Source organism: Armigeres subalbatus, chromosome 1 (genome assembly GCF_024139115.2).
Source record: "Armigeres subalbatus isolate Guangzhou_Male chromosome 1, GZ_Asu_2, whole genome shotgun sequence".
NCBI classification, from domain to species: domain Eukaryota; kingdom Metazoa; phylum Arthropoda; class Insecta; order Diptera; family Culicidae; genus Armigeres; species Armigeres subalbatus.
In genome coordinates, this window is record NC_085139.1 from 280,466,256 (window position 1) to 280,483,032 (window position 16,777).

General features: G+C 42.5%; 1 protein-coding gene across 1 annotated transcript; it reads left to right on the forward strand.

Moving 5' to 3' along the window:
- The first annotated feature begins 13,532 nt into the window (after nt 1-13,532).
- LOC134207369 (uncharacterized protein K02A2.6-like) lies at nt 13,533-15,946 on the forward strand. Its single transcript, XM_062683095.1, has 2 exons — nt 13,533-13,796; nt 13,988-15,946. The coding sequence occupies exons 1-2, from the start codon at nt 13,533-13,535 to the stop codon at nt 15,944-15,946; spliced, it is 2,223 nt and encodes a 740-aa protein (XP_062539079.1).
- The last annotated feature ends 831 nt before the right edge of the window (nt 15,947-16,777 follow it).

The following is a 16,777-nucleotide window of genomic DNA, read 5'->3' on the forward strand; positions in this document are numbered from 1 at the left end:
AATTTCCAGATGAAATCCTTTCTGAATGATCCCTAGAAAAATAAATTTGAAAATGAATAAATTTCTTATTACCAAACAAAATTTCTGAAGCAATATTTGAAAGCCTTAAGGAATTTCTAACTAAATTTCCGGAGGAATTTTAATTAATTTTCTCAAGAATTCCTGGATGAAATTATGGAAATATACTTAAACGAATCTAGAAGAAATTCCTAGAATTTTCCATAGGTATTTCCAATGAATTTTACAAGGAAACTCTGAAGGGAATTTCCAAAGAAGTTTTAAAAAGAATTCGTAAAGGAAATTTCGAGCGGATTTTCCAAATTAAATTCTGTAGAAGCTTCCGACATTCTACAATTTCTGCGTGAATTTCTTTGGATTTTTTTGTCTTGATTAACGAGACTTTCAGCCCAAGGGTGGCTCGTCTCGTACTTTAGAAATTCCTGAAAGTATTCTTTCGAGGTGTCTAGGGATTTCTTTTGAAATTTCTCCGGAAATTGCATCGGAGACAAATCAAGAAATTTCTTTGGATATTCCTCATAACATTCCTTCGAAAATTCAAAGAAGGAATTGTAAGAAATTTTTGAATAATGCCTCCTTTGAAATTATTTTTAGTACTTGAAACACCTACGGAAATTGTTTGTTTGGAATAAATTTCAAGAACTTTTAAGAACTGATGTTTGCACAAATCTGAAATTTAAGTCGATTATTCAGCATTAGTGAATGAATGTTCCGCAATTGTTTCATTCCATATGCGCGTTATGGTTCTCTCAACTCGTGCTCCCGAAAAATTTCAGAAAAATCACGTGGTTTCCAAAATGGCCGGTTTGTGGCTTTGTTGTATAATCACCTTAAGAATCCTTCATAAATTTCATTTGAAAATTATTTCGTTAGAAAATCCTTCAAAAATCCCTTAAGGATTTCCTATTTCATTCTCCTTTAATTTTTCGGATAACAATTTTTAACAAAGTTTCCGGAAAAATTCCTGCATAAGTTTTAAAAGAATCTTACATTAGAATTTCCGGAGAAATTTACAAAGGCCTTTCAGGAGGATTTACGAAAGAGTCCCTGGAGGAATATCCAAATAAACTACAGGAAAAATTTTATAAAATATTCCTGGTGGAGTTCCCGAAAGAATTTTTGGAGGGTTTGCTGGAGAAATTTTAGAAGAAATACCTGGAGGCATTTCCGAATGTAATTCAGGAGGAATTTCCGAAGAACAACCTGAATAGATTTGAGACAAAAATTTCTAAACAAATTTCTGAAGGAATTGTTGAAGGAATTTCCTGAAGAATTATCAAAAGGACCCTCGAAACAATTTCCAATGGATTTCCCTTACAAATTCCTATTGGAATTTTCATATATTTTTTTTAGACTTCAACAAGCATTCCATCTGGAATATCTGAAGGATTTTTTTTTTCGGAAATTCCGCCAGGAATTTCTCCGAGAAGTCCGGACAGCAGTAAAACAAAACCCTTCCAGTATTTCTATTATCATTGGAGTTCTTACGAAATTCCATAAAAACTTACTCCTGTAATTCTTTCGATTTCATTTCGAATTTCATTCAGAAATTCTTTTAGGATCATTCGGAAATTACTTTAGGAGTTCTTTCGCAAATTGCGTAAATTGTATTACCTATTTCATTCTTTAATTAATTCCCGAAAAAAAATTCAACCAAATTTCCGTTATAGTTCCTGGAATTTCGGAAAGAGTTTTATATGAGTTTACTTAAAGAATTTCTGAAGGATTTCATGAAGGATGTTTCTAAGATATTTCCGACGAAATTTCCAAAGGAATTTCTAAAAGAATCTCCGAAGAAATTTCCAAAAGAATTCGTGAAGTAAATTCGAAAAAAATTGCGGAATTTTCTTAGAATTGCTTCTTTGAATGTTCAAAAGAATGACTTGGGAAATCTCCAAAGTAATTTCCAGAGGATTTTCTGGACTCCCTTGACTAAATTCCGAAAAAATACTGGACAAATGTCCAATGCTATTCTTGTACAAATTTAATATAGGAAATGCCCTTAGGAGTTCCGTTGTCACTTCGTTAACAATTCGTTCGGTAACTCCCAAGGCAATTCTTGTAATTTTGTCTCAGATTTGTGGAAGGGAGTTCTACTGGAAACTTCCAAAGAATTACTGAAGATATTTCAAAGGAATGGATTTTCCGATAGTACCCGAAGGAATACCTATAATAATTTTTGAATTGGATGTTTTTGGAAAAAACATTTCAAATAATTTCTAGACCCTTTTAATAAATAAGACGTTTGCATTGCATTTTATAGACGATGAAATGCAATACAGATTTCGTAATATTCGAAATTAACTGACATTTTTTTAAATTCATTTATCGCTTGACTTATTACGCACCCAATTGTAGTTCTTACTACTGACGTCAAATTATAAATGAACCAATAACGCCAAAAATGTTGGTGCCTCACCATTACCAGAACTCTGGCGCCGCCAGTGCCTATGAGGGCCACTTTAACAATGTGTGCAGTTACTGCTGTAGTTCTCGTGCTGGAGTATTTCAAACTTGCAGTTTCAAAAGTTTATTAGTTCAATATCAAATTCCCAAAACGACCCATCCGCTCCTGCAAGCAAAGGTTCTAACGTCGATCGGACGAATACCAAACCAATGCCATCAAATACCATCTTTCTATTACGTATTGACGGCTCTGGTCCGCGTGAAAGTGCTATCAGACTTATCAAATTTACAATCATTATTGATTTGTGGCATTTATCGGTGGGTGCAACATCTAAAGCTCAAAGTTAAGAGAGAGCGCATCAATGAAGAACAGTTGTATTCATAGGTGTCGCAAGCGAGCGACGAGTATGAAGCGAACAGAAATTGAAATTTCAGCAGAGGGCCAGTTGTAAGAACAGCATTGTTGGAATCGCTGTTATTTCGCCTAACGTCCACCCAGAAACGGCTTGGGTGGTAGCATGATGACTAAATCTTACCAAGGCAGGCAAAATATCAGCGATTTCAATCTGATATTATCCCGACCAGTTGTTATAAAACATGTACCATTAATAGTTAAAAAATACAAAAATTGTAACAAAATCTCTTCGAGTTTCAACAAAAATATTACCAAATAAGTTATTAATATAACAAAAATATTACTCGATGAGCTACATAAAAAGTGGTGGAAAATAGCTTGTTCCTACTATAACAAATCATGTTATTGAAAAGATTATGATTATCCATAATGTAGGCAATTAACTTTGTCCAGCCGGTTCAACTTCTTTATTTCAATCTCATATTTATTTCCATTCCTTAACATTTGTATTCATTTTAAATTTTAATTGATTGCCTACGCTTACATCTTTAGTTATATTCGCTGTTGATTTGTTATTGTTTATACATTTTACTGTTTTACATTTTCAATGATATTATCACTGGTATCACATTTCAATGATATTATTGTTGATTCAGTGTTATCTGTTTAGATGTAAACTAAATAAATGAAATGAAACAATCTGGTTATAAACTGCTGCCTTGTTAATAATTGAAAGTTTTTAATTTCTATTAATCAAGGGATACAATTTTAAGTAAAATTTGACATTTTGTTCTAATTTTATCTATATGTGTGCGAAAGATGAGTTTCTCATCGAATAAGTCCTAAGCATACTTCTTTTTCCCATTTAACTGTATTGCCATTTATTGTTATTTGACAATTATTGGGCGGATTTAATCTTGGTGTGTATTTAAAAGGGAATAATATTGCCTGAGTTTTAGAGTAGTTAATTTTGATTTTCCATGTCTGCATGTATAACAAATATGAATTTAGATAATTTTGTAATTTTCTTATCGTGCTTTTAGTGTTACGGCCTTTGCCCATTATTGAAGTGTCATCTGCATTCAAAGACATATGGCAATCATCTGGGGGCTGTGGAACATCAGAGGTATAGATATTGAACAAAATAGGACCTAGTAAGCTCCCTTACGAAACTCCTGGTGGGATTGAGAGAGTCTGTGAGGAGACATTACTTATTACAACCCTAAAGTTCCTATCGACAAGGTAATTTTGTATAATTTTATTCAGGTATATTGAAAAATTGTACCTATATAGATTATAGAGAAAGCCTTCGTGCCACTCGTTGTCAATGGCCTTCTCTATGTCGAGTAGAACCATGACCGTGGATTTGGCTACAGTCTAATTTTTTTTTGGATAAATTGAGCAACACATTGTAAGGGCCCCACAGGATATAGCACAGTTTTTTTTTCTTAGTGGTCATCGTTTCCTGCACTACTGTTTCCACGGGGCTGATTATGTTACTTCCTAATTCATGTGATGTTAAAAACTGTTGTGCAATGGCATTTGATTTTTCAGTGGGAGAAACCAGTTAGTTATCACTCACTTTAAGCGGTGGGATTTGTTGAGGTTTGGATTTTAGGTTTTTTGTAAGTTTCCAGAAAGAATTGGAACGAGATTCTAATTAATATAAATTGTTTCGGAATTTGTGGTTTTTAAGCCTAGTTAGTAGTTATCCTTTCACGGATCAAATCTGTCAGCTTAGCTGCGAGAATTTTGTCGTTCAGATTACCTGCCCGTTGATGACTGTGTTTCGCTTGGAAATAAGGATCAACGTTACTGCGTCAATTTTGATGGAGCTACTTACATTCGCAGGAACTTGGCGGATGTATCTTCCTTCGGAAGTCGAGATGGCTGCTTGTAGATTCGCTAGTTCTCGATCGACGTCTTCGGTGCTTTCCAGGCGGGGCTGCGTATCGATGCATTGGTCGACACTGCGTTGAAACTCGATCCAGTTTACGTTATGATAATCTTTTCTGCTTGCTCTCGACCGGGTGTCGATGAAGAACCGTTTTAGAGTTCGACAGGGTAATGGTCGAACTCAGTTCGTGGGTCACCGATGTGGAAAGCATTCGTCAGGAAAATATCGAGTGTCGATGGCATGCCGGCTGACGAGAGGAAAGTTGGGTCTTCGGGTGCATTAACAGTGTAGAGTCCCAGTTGCGAATCATTGAAGAGTAGTTCCCCATTTCTGTTACGCCTGTGGTTCCTCCAAGCCTCATGGCGAGCAATCAGGTCACAACCGATGATGAACTTTTCTCTTATCCTCGTTAGTTTTGCTAGATCTTCTTTGAAGTGTTTGCTAGTCCCGTTGGAGGTTGAACACTGCTTTGGGCAATAGGCTGCAATGATGAGAGTGGGTCGTTGTCCGCTGTGAATTCGATTCCCAGAGCCTCGATAATGGTGGTCTTGAAATGCGGCTGGATGGTAAATTTGATGTTGTTTTTAACAGAGATCAGCACTCCACCCCCGTTCGAATGAGTGTGGTCCAACCGGATGGTGATGTACCCCGATAGATAAAATTTCATACCTGGTTTGAGGTGGGTTTCGGCTGCTACTAAGATGTAACTGTTGTGACGCGTCATCAAGTCTAGCAGCTCGGTGTTTTACCACGCAATTGCACGGGCGTTCCAAAGGAGTGTCTTCACATCATCAGTAGCCATAGGTCAGGACGAGATTACCAATCAAGCGGACTTGTTCCAATCGGGTGAAACATTGCTGAAGCTTGTCGCACATCTCATTCAGAATATGCTGCAGGTCAGAAGCCGTATAGAGGTGCGGGGTATCGTTGGGGGACCCCCTACCCAGCGGTGCAGCGACATGTGGCTGAGCTGTTCGCTGGAAACCCGGGGGAGGTCCAGACGAGGTAGATCTAGTACTTTGTGCTTGTCTGGATGGAAGCGTTTGCCATACAGCCGACGGGGCCTACTGATTACTGTTTTGAAGTAGCGCAGGAAAGTCTTCCAGATCGGGCGGTGCAGCACGATATGGTTCCCACGAGACGATGACGTCTAGGATGACACGAGCGGCATTGAGTGCACCTAGTGTCACCGAGCCTTTGGGAAAGTGAACGAGATACATGCATTCGCGGTATTCCACATCCTGGTTGTGTCGAGCCATAGGAAATACTGCCAGGGGCCGTGGCTTGTACACAATTGCTTTTTTAAGCTCATTTTAAGGAAACGCCGAGTACTATATTTATGGGCTTATGATGGTCTCAACAGCATCGGAATCACCTCCAAACAAGATTCGACAAGTTATTATTCAGATTAAGTGTATACTCATTGAAGATTATATTGTAGTTATTTCTCTTTATTGTCATTTTCGCCAAAAGTCTGCTTCGCTTAGACGAAAACTGATTCAAGCGTATAAGTAGGTATACATTGCTTAAGAGTTTAGCAAATGTGAAGATATAGTCCCTAGGTTGTCTACTTGTCTTAAAACCTTATAAGCAAGCATAACATAACTGTAACTATATGGGTCGTGGTAAACTAAAATATTCTCTTTTCGTTGGCACGCCTGTTCCCTATCTGGTACTAAAAAATTGTCGAGAATGAAGCTTTGATTGCTTTCATACTATCGTTATAACATGTATTTTTTTTTCTTTAATTATGGCTCTTTATAGTAAGATATAAAAAAATAAAACAGGTGCCATGTTCCTAGTTTTGATGAAACTTCCACTCCGTAAATCCGTAAATCTGATGTCAATGAAAATATTTCCTACTGATGTATCCCTAGCTAGAATTAAGTTTGGCTACTACGACTCATGCTTATCAGGGAACGCATCAGAAAAGAAAAGTACTGTCGAGAAGAGGAGATCTCACATCATTATCACTGATGAAAAATGCCTCTGCCTGCCTGCACTACTATTCAAGGCTCCAAGACACAATGTCTGTTGGTTCCGTTGGTTCACAGATTATGGGTGACGCACCACTAAACAAAAATAGTCAACATGTGATACCACCACAACAGGATATGTCCTTGGGTGCCATCTCAGTGCTAATGGCGTAAGACCACCCACCGCGGCAGAATAAATTTCTGAAGGAAGGGCCTTTACTTCAAGAATTTCGCCAGATATTTCTCATGGAAGTAACATTTCTCAGGCATTCAAACCAGGAATTCTTTTGCGATTTTCTCCTGGAATTTATCCGAAAATTTCTTTAAGAAGTTCATTGGCATATCCACCTGGAATTCTTTTAAAAATTCCTCCAAGGATTTCCCCTTCGTGAATATCTTCAGGGACTGCTCCAAGATGTGTTTCATGATATCGATTGAAACATTCTTCTGACTTTCTTTCCTTCTAGAAGATAAATTCCCCGGAAAAGAATATTAAGATACATTGTCGAATTTCTGGGAACATTTGGAAACGAATATCTGAACGAGATGTTGTAGGAAATTACCGTGGAATTTTTAGAGTGATTTCTGAAAAAATAGAAGTAATTTTCAGTGAATTTCCCAGAAAAGTTTTTGATCTTGATCGAATTTCTGAAGAAATCCACCATTCCAGAAGAATTGCTAGTTGAATTTCTTTGGGAATTACCAGAAGGACTATTAGAGGAAAATCAGAAGGAAATCTTTATGAAATATCCGCAAGAATTCGAAATATTCAAAGACATTCCTGAGAAACTTCTGAAGGGATTCCTAGCTGAATTTTTAGAGCATTTCCTGAAAGAACATCTGGACGAACCGCTGAAGAAAAAACTTCTGGCAAAATTTTAGGAGAAATTTCCAGAGAAACTCCTGGAGGATCTTGGATTTCAGTCTTTTTTTGGTCAACAACGGGGTTTTACGTCTTCATCCGACGTTACGGACACACGTATTGTGCCTTTTGCAAGGAAGTAACTAATTTTCGTTTTATTGTCCAATTAGCCTTCAGCATAGGAATTCTGTCACCACAATTTGTTTGCCCTGTCTTATGTGAGATAGGGCAGAATTTTTAAATTATCCGGCTTGCCTATTTGGCACTACTTTTACTCTTTATTTGATCCAAAAAACTGAAAGCCCAAATCTCAAACGTCACCATCTCAGTCGAATCCATTAATATCCTGAAAGATCTTCCTAAGGAATTCCTGGAGGACATTTTAGAGGAATTCCGGGAGGGTCCTCCGGAAGAATTCCGGGAGGAAAGACACAGACTTGATTGTGCTAACTATCGAGGTATAACACTTCTCAATTTGGCCTTCAAGATAATTTCTTGTATTCTGTTTAGCTGACTGTAAGGACGATCAACAACGGACCAGATATTTACTCTGCAATAAATCCTTGATGAATGCCGGGAATACAACTTGCAGACTCATCATCTGTTTTGTAGACTTTGAGGCAGCGTACGACTCACTGAAACGGAACAAACAGTGGCATATAATGCTAGAACATAACATATTGGGCTGATTTGTGCAGCGCTGGATGGGTCCCAATCAAGCGTCAGTATATCTGGTGAGCGCATGACGTCGTCATCATTGGGGTGAAACGCAGAGCACTGGAAGAGGCTTTCGTGCCTGTTAAACGGGATACTGGAAGAACAGGTCTGATGACAAAACTAAATACTTGGTTGCTGGCAGAGAACGGAAATGGATGGCCATAGGGAATTTTCCTTGTTAAAAAACATTGCAAAAATGTTGACGAAGGCTGTCTGCAATAGTTTCAGTGGAGTCGGCTTCGATCAAATCGTCAGCAATCCACTCCTTTTGGTGATCGTTGACGTAATTGTCGGTAATCGCAGCCAAGCTTCCGAAAAAGCATAAATGTCGTAACAGCCGGATGATGAGCAGATGTTGTAGTGGTGATGCAACGCGGTAGTGATGCGACGTGTCGAGTTAGATATATGAATGCTATTGGGAACGGCGATGCTTTTAAAGTGGGCAGTGGTGTCAACTAAACCGTACATGCTTTCCAGATTTTGCCGGGTCGCAGCCCTTACCGCCCAAAACATTCATAGTACTAGGACCACTGTTGAATGCTGGCTGGTTGATCAGGACTGTGAGAGGAAGATCCAAGACCGAATCTATGACAAAAAATTGAAAGACAAAAGGTCGAAATAACAAAAGGTCGAAAAAACAAATCGTCGATAGAAACAGAAGGTCGAAAGGACAAAAGGCCGAAATGGACAAAAGGTCGAAAGGGATGAAAGGTCGAAAAGGGAAAAAGGTCGAACTGGACAAAAGGTTGAAATAGACAGAACGTCGATCAAGAACATGTTGATAACAAGTTGTGTGTATTCCATAGGAATTTGTGAAAAGCATTCAACTTCAAGCAGAAGTAATACACTCATCCCATGAATCAGAGTCGAAGAATGAGCAATTTTCAAAGAGTAATAACTATGATACAACATTATGATTTTCTAGATATTTCTGTTAGAGATAAAGAAGTTGATTTTGGAAATGAATAAAACTTGTAGTGTGCGAGATTGATTATCTCCGTTTCAGTTTCTTGTCTATTTCGACCTTTTGTCTCTTTCGATCTTTTGTCCCTTTCAACGTTTTGTCCTTTCGACCTTTTGTCCCTTTTGACCTTTTGACTTTCGACCTTTTGTCTTTCGACCTTCTGTCTCTCAACGTTTCGTAACTAACCCTTCAAGGCCTCCTTCTTATTATGCGTCCAGGTTGTTGAGCTGTTGAGGAAATGTAAACAGAACGATAAATGTTCTCAATTGGGTCGTACTGTTGAATACTGGCTAATTTGTCGTGACTGTGATAGCGGGCTCTAGGGTAATTCCAAAGTGCCCCTGCACAGGACCAGGTTGACTGATGAGCGCTGGCTGAAAGGTGTCGACTGAAATGGGTGGCTCCGGGGCTTCCAAAAGTGTGAATAATGATGAAGAGAAGTTTTTTTCTCCTCCAATACCATACGTCGGTAATTACGTTTAAACATGTTCTACCAACTTTTATTTCAAAAGACACGAGCGAAAGATTTGCTACGTTACGACCGAAAATGTTGCTAGACTAAATGGTCGTTTGGAAAACATGGCCATTTGGCCAGAAATGTAATTTGGCCAGAAATGTAATTTGGCCAAATAGTTTCGTTCATGTGAACAGGTTATTCGGTGGAAACTGTTGTTTGGCAGACAAGGTCCCTTGGCGGAAAATAACATTTGGCCGAACACATACGAGTGAAAATAAATATAGTTTGGCTTCATAGATTATTTGGCCTAAAATGTCGTTTTACCGACCAATAGTGAATGTGTTAAGTGAGAAAAGAGAAGTGCTACCGTTTCACTTCTTATTTCTCCCTGTGAAAAGTAATTAGTGAGAAATATAAGATGAGATCAGTAAGAAATGATAAGTAAGAAGTGAGACGGTGAATCGTCTCATTTCTTTTTTCTTACCTCTTTCTGAGAACATTGAGAAATGCGAAATGACAAGTAAAACGCCTCACTTCTCACTTCACACTCATCATTCTCACCTATCATTTTTAGCTTATCACTTTTTACTTTACAAAGTGAGAAGTACGAAATGAACAGTGGAAAATGAGGAGTGAGAAAAGAGAAGTTGGGTTGTAACCCATTCGGAAAAATGTCATTTTCGGCCGTATACGTTCGGCCAAATGACATTTTTGGCCGTCTTTAACCTCTGGTCGTTGAAGTATGAACTGAAACTGACAAACTGGCTATGACTTCACAAAAGTCGTTGTGCATTGCAGAATATCGATGAGCAACCGAGAGCATCCAAGATCTTCGGCAAAAGCTTCTTGAACGACGTCCGTCGGAGAAGAGGAAAGTGGAGGGAACGCTGGATTTCGAAACAAGGATCCTGCTGCTGAAGGGTATTTATTCTGCAGATACACGTTTGGTTAAGGCAACAACCCCTCAGTTTACTTCATTCATCGTGTTGTGTACAACCCTAATGCGATGTACCGCACGGTACTGAGTACGCCGCTGGGCTCGCACAACGACAGCATAACTGTCACTGCGCGATGCTGAATGAAGCGCATCAATGTATTTTAATCTGGTTGTCGTTGTATTGTATTTTGTTATGTCTGTTCAGTTTAGTTACGTCTGGCAATTTGTTAGTTGTGCGAATTTTAACGTGTCGCGGCTAAATTAGTTTTATTTCAACAATTCGTGCGCATTACATTCCCTGATGTAGGGATAACAATCCGAAATACCATCGGGGTTACCGCGGTACAAAAGTGGCGACAAGAATTCGCGAGTGAGGGTAGTTTTTCCATCGCAAAAAGGAAACTAACCCATCATTCCGTCACTCGTGAGAAAGAAACGCAAGTGGAGTGCGATGGCCGACGGTAGTGAGCAAAGTGGAAGGAATGGTGTCGACCTGCCGGGAGTAACTAATCAGCGGCAGCAAATTAATCCGCTGAATCTTTCCGCACCAGTGGTCCACCAGCAGCAGCAGCCAAATTTCGTTCCCGGAGTGCAAACACACCATCAGCAGCCGTTCGTTCCCGTTTCTACTGCCCAGCAGCATATGCAGTATATAGCTTTCCCGCCCCACCAACAGCAACCGCAAGCCCATAGCAACAACGAAAGCCTGTTGATTCAACTGATGCAGGTAATGCAGCAGCAGCTAGCGCAGCATAATGAGTTGATGGCTCGTCTCGTTCAGCGGCAGAATAGCACCGAAGACCAGCAACAACAGCAGCAACAGTTCCTTCATAGTATAGCATCGTCCATCAATGTGCAGGTACCACCAAACCCGGAACAAATCCTTGACTCCTTGGCCAGCAACATAAAGGAATTCCGGTTCGAAGCCGAAAGTAACGTCACATTCGCTGCGTGGTATTCCAGGTACGACGATCTGTTTGAGAAGGATGCTGCTAGGCTGGACGATGAAGCGAAAGTTCGCCTGCTAATGCGAAAATTGGGTTTAGCCGAACACGAAAGGTATGTAAGCTACATATTACCTAAACTTCCGAAGGAATTTACCTTCGCGCAGACAGTAGCAAACCTCAAGTGCCTTTTCGGAGCAAAAGAATCGGTAATCAGTAGACCGATGCCTGCAAATAGCGAGAAATCCATCAGAAGATCATGTGGCGTTTGCTTGCAGGGTAAATAAATCTTGTGTTGAATTTGAGCTTGGCAAGCTTACTGAGGAGCAATTCAAGTGCTTGGTATACGTGTGTGGCCTCAAATCGGAGAATGACGTTGAAATTCGGACTCGTCTCCTCACAAAAATCGAGGACAACAATGACGTCACGTTAGAGCAGCTTTCGGAGGAGTGTCAGCGCCTGTTCAACTTGAAACATGACAGTGCGATGATCGAATCTCCGACTCTCTTCGGCCAAGTCCAAGCAGTGCGCAAGTTCGGTAGCGGAAAGCGATTTGGAAAGCGTGAACGTGAACAACAAAAACGTCCTTCCAGTGACACCGGTAAAAAGCCAAACTACCCGTGCTGGCTCTGCGGTGTGCTACATTTCGTTCGGGACTGTGGTTACAAAACCCACAAATGCAACGATTGTGGCCAATTCGGGCACCGTGAGGGGTACTGCGACAGTGCTAAGTCCCGTAAACCTGGAAGCAGACGCAGAATGCGGGAAGTTTCAAGCAAGGTGGTGGTCGTCGATATGTGCAGCGTGCAGCAGCGGCGCAGATTTGTTTCCGTTGTCATATCCGGAACGCAGATACGGTTGCAGCTTGACACGGCGTCCGACATCACCGTCATCAGCAGGGACATATGGAAGAAGCTCGGAAGTCCTGTTCTAGCACCAGCTACAGTGAAAGCGAAGACAGCGTCTGGCAACATCCTGCCGCTCGATGGAGAATTCGAGTGCAATGTCACGATCGGAGGAAGTACACGATGCGAGCTGGTCCGCGTCTCCGAGAAGCAACTACATCTGCTCGGTTCCGATCTTGTTGACAGCTTCAGTCTCTGGTCTGTACCCATGGACACTAGACTGGCCCAGATTACTATGGGGAGAAAAAAATGTTGTCGAATTCCACGGGACACCCCCCAGAATTGTGTCTTTGGGTGAGAAAATCAATCTCTGAAAATTTCAGCTCAATCGCTTGTTGCATAAGCTGGCGCATTTGATTTGAAGTTTGTATGGGGATTTCAGCCAAAATGTATAGGAAAATACACCTCCGTCACTCATTCAAACTGGAAATTGGTTCTGATTGCTCAATTGACCTTAGAATTGCAAAAACGGCAGTTGGTATGCTACAGAACAATTTCACAGAACATTGCATGATGATTAAATGAACCCCGTGGAATTAGACAACTTTTTGTTTCCTGGGCCAGTCTAATGGACATCTTCTGTTTCAGCGTTTCTGGTTCCCCAGCTCGAGTCATCTTTTCCGAACGTCTTCAGCGAAAAGCTCGGTTTGTGCAGTAAAACCAAAGTGAAATTGGAGCTGAAAGAAAGTGTTCGACCCGTTTTCTGCCCGAAGCGTCCGGTAGCGTATGCGATGTACGATGCCGTCGACCAGGAGCTCGATCAACTGGAGAAACTCAACATCATAACTCCTGTCGACTACTCCGAATGGGCTGCTCCTATTGTCGTTGTTCGCAAAGCCAACGGTACCATCCGGATTTGCGGAGATTATTCCACGGGATTGAATGCTGCTCCCTGATATACCCAATCAGTATCCGCTGCCACTTCCGGACGACATCTTCGCCAAGCTCGCTGGCTGTCAGGTATTCAGCCAAATAGATTTGTGCGACGCTTTCTTATAGGTGGAAGTCGACGAGCAGCACCGCAAGTTGCTTCTATTCCTACAACCGTCTTCCGCCAGGTGTGAAGATTGCACGTGGTGCATTCCAACGATACGATGCTTGCCGGCCTAGAATGCACTTCCGGGTACCTCGATGACGTCATCATCGATGGTAAAACAGGAGAAGAACACGATCGCAACCTTCGAGCTGCTTTGAAGCGAATCCAGGAATTCGGTTTCACCATCCGCGTCGACAAGTGCACTTTTCGTAAGCAGCAAGTACAGTATGTGGGTCACGTTGTCGACAGTCGCGGGTTACGCCCGGATCCGGCCAAGATCGAAGCGATATCCAAACTACCGCCTCCTACCGATGTCTCTGGTGTACGGTCCTTCTTGCGGGCCATAAACTACTAGGGCAAGTTCGTCCCCAACATGCGAAACCTACGATATACGCTCGATAATCTCCTCAAAGCTGATGCAATATTCCATTGGACTCTGGACTGCCAAAAGCGTTTGAGAAATTCAAACAAATTCTCTCCTCGGATCTGTTCCTCACACACTACGATCCGAAGCGGGAGATTATCGTCTTTGCCGACGCTTCCTCCATTGGACTAGGAGCGACGATCAGCCACAAGTTCCCCGACGGTAGCATCAAGGTTGTCCAGCATGCCTCCAGGGCACTCACGAAAGCGGAGCAAGGTTATAGTCAGCCGGATCGTGTAGGTTTGGCCATTATCTTCGCCGTTACGAAGTTCCACAAGATGCTCTTCGGACGGCACTTTCGTTTGCAAACGGATCATCAGCCTCTGCTGCGGATCTTCGGATCCAAGAAAGGTATTCCGGTCTACACCGCAAACCGCCTTCAACGCTTCGCACTCAACCTGCTGCTCTACGATTTCGACATCGAGTACGTGCCCACTCACAAGTTCGGCAACGCGGACCTGCTTTCCCGGTTGATCAACCAGCACGTCAAGCCCGATGAAGATTACATCATCGCAAGCCTCAACCTGGAAGAGGACCCCAGGTCAGTTATATCTAGTTCCGTTAAAGTGTTGCCGTTTCATTTCAGAGCCGTCGCGCAAAGCACCCAGGCAGATCCGCTGCTACGCAAAGTCTACCACCACATCCAGAACGGTTGGCCCCAGTCCAAACTTTCGGGGTCCGACCTCCAACGGTTCCAAGCCAGACAGGAATCGCTCTCTGTGGTAGATGGGTGCATCATGTTTGCCGAACGGCTCGTCATCCCATCGTTGCATCGCCAGCGCTGCCTGGAACAGTTCCATCGTGGCCATCCCGGCATGCAGCGTATGAAATCTCTCGCACGCAGCTACGTCTATTGGCCCAGTTTGGATACCGATATCGTCACCTTCGTCAAGGCATGCCAAAAGTGCGCGTCCGTAGCTAGATCACCTCCTCACTCTCCACCGGTGCCGTGGCCCAAATCGACAGTTCCGTGGCAGCGAGTCCACATCGATTACGCTGGCCCGATCGAAGGCGAATACTACCTTATCGTCGTCGATTCGCTCTCCAAGTGGCCGGAGATTGTTCAAACGAACCGTATCACCTCGACGGTGACCATCAGCATCCTCCGTGGGCTGTTCGCTCGCCTGGGTATGCCTGCTACACTTGTCAGCGACAACGGTACCCAGTTCACCAGCGCCGAGTTCGCTGATTTCTGCGCCACCAACGGCATTGAACACCTCACGACGGCTCCGTTCCATCCACAGTCCAATGGCCAAGCGGAAAGATTCGTGGACACTTTCAAACGGGCCGTGAAGAAGATTAGAGAGGGGAGAGGATCGATACAGGAAGCACTATATATATTTATTCTAACGTACCGAAGTACGCCCAATCGTGCTCTTCCCGACCAGAAGTCGCCATCTGAGGTCATGTTTGAACGCAAAATCCACACGTGTCTCGAGCTTCTGGGTCCACCGCCGGTACGAACATCAGTAACAACGCCCGACGACTGTAAGCAACTGCGATCCTTCAGCCGGAACGACCCCGTTTATGCCAAGCTCCACGGTCGCAACGGCTGGAAGTGGCTTGCCGGTAAAATTGTAGAGAAAATCGGAGACGTAATGTACAACGTGTGGGTCGAAGATCGTCGAATGCTGCGCTCCCACATCAACCAGCTCCGGAGTCGTTTTGCTGCTGACACGACGCTGAAGCAAGCTACTAGTCAAGCCACCTCTCGCCGGTATTCATTACCGCTCGACATATTGTTGGATGCTTGGAATCTCCCAAGTACATCAACCGGCAGTCAGGCACTGTCGCCTATTCCAAGCGCATCCGTTTCGACTCAAGCATCAATCTCCAGTCCCGAGCCTACATTGATAGGTTTCAAATCAGCTTGTTCTGCGTCCACGCCACGACACGAGCTTCCGGCAGTTCCGTCTACGTCATCATCAACGTCAACATCGACCGAGTTCGAGTCCGCTATTGAAGTGGAACCAGTACTGGATCTTCCTAGGCGTTCTTCACGTGCTCGAAGACCGCCGAACAGGTTTGACCCGTACCACCTCTATTAAGAGGGGAGATGTTGTGTACAACCCTAATGCGATGTACCGCACGGTACTGAGTACGCCGCTGGGCTCGCACAACGACAGCATAACTGTCACTGCGCGATGCTGAATGAAGCGCATCAATGTATTTTAATCTGGTTGTCGTTGTATTGTATTTTGTTATGTATGTTCAGTTTGTTTACGTCTGGCAATTTGTTAGTTGTGCCGATTTTAACGTGTCGCGAATAAATTATTTTTAAATAAACAATTCGTGTGCGTTATATTTCCTGATGTAGGGATAACAATCCGGTTACCGCGGATTAAACCATCGGGGTTACCGCAGTACAAAAAATCGGAAATTGAATTTCGTTAAGTTAGTTTTAGAAAATTATTATCCGATACAAAAAGAAGTAAAAGTGGATGGCAGTCCAGATTTCAACCTGGAAATACAACACAACTTCCACGAACTGGGCATTATCGGCATTGAATTCCATCGATAGACCCCTCCGCCGATCGCGACATCACACCACCACTACGCGTATTCATAAACATTGTCTGTTTTATGAGCCCACTCACTAGGTTTTTCACTTTCTGTCTGCTGTTAGTCAGGGTCTCCGATTTCGCCGTGATGTTTATTTAGGTTCCTCGCGTTGCTCTCTGAATCATCCGATCTACCATATGTATGCATGCATGCCTTTACTGCAGAGCGTCAGCGACGATGAGCATTAGGAGAGACACAACACGGCTTAATCTTTAAAGCTGAACCGGCTGAGGTTTTCTCGACTCGAGTCTCGAACCGTTTCATGAGCATATTTTTTGGCCAATTTAACTGAGACGGTTTGAGAGCGTGAGCTAAAT

What these genes read in the sequence shown, in the direction of transcription:
- LOC134207369 (XM_062683095.1), top strand. Translation starts at nt 13,533, where the DNA reads ATGCTTGCCGGCCTAGAATGCACTTCCGGGTACCTCGATGACGTCATC. An exon ending in CTCCTACCGATGTCTCTGGT is followed by an intron (nt 13,797 to 13,987) that starts GTACGGTCCTTC and finishes TACGATCCGAAG; the next exon opens with CGGGAGATTATCGTCTTTGC.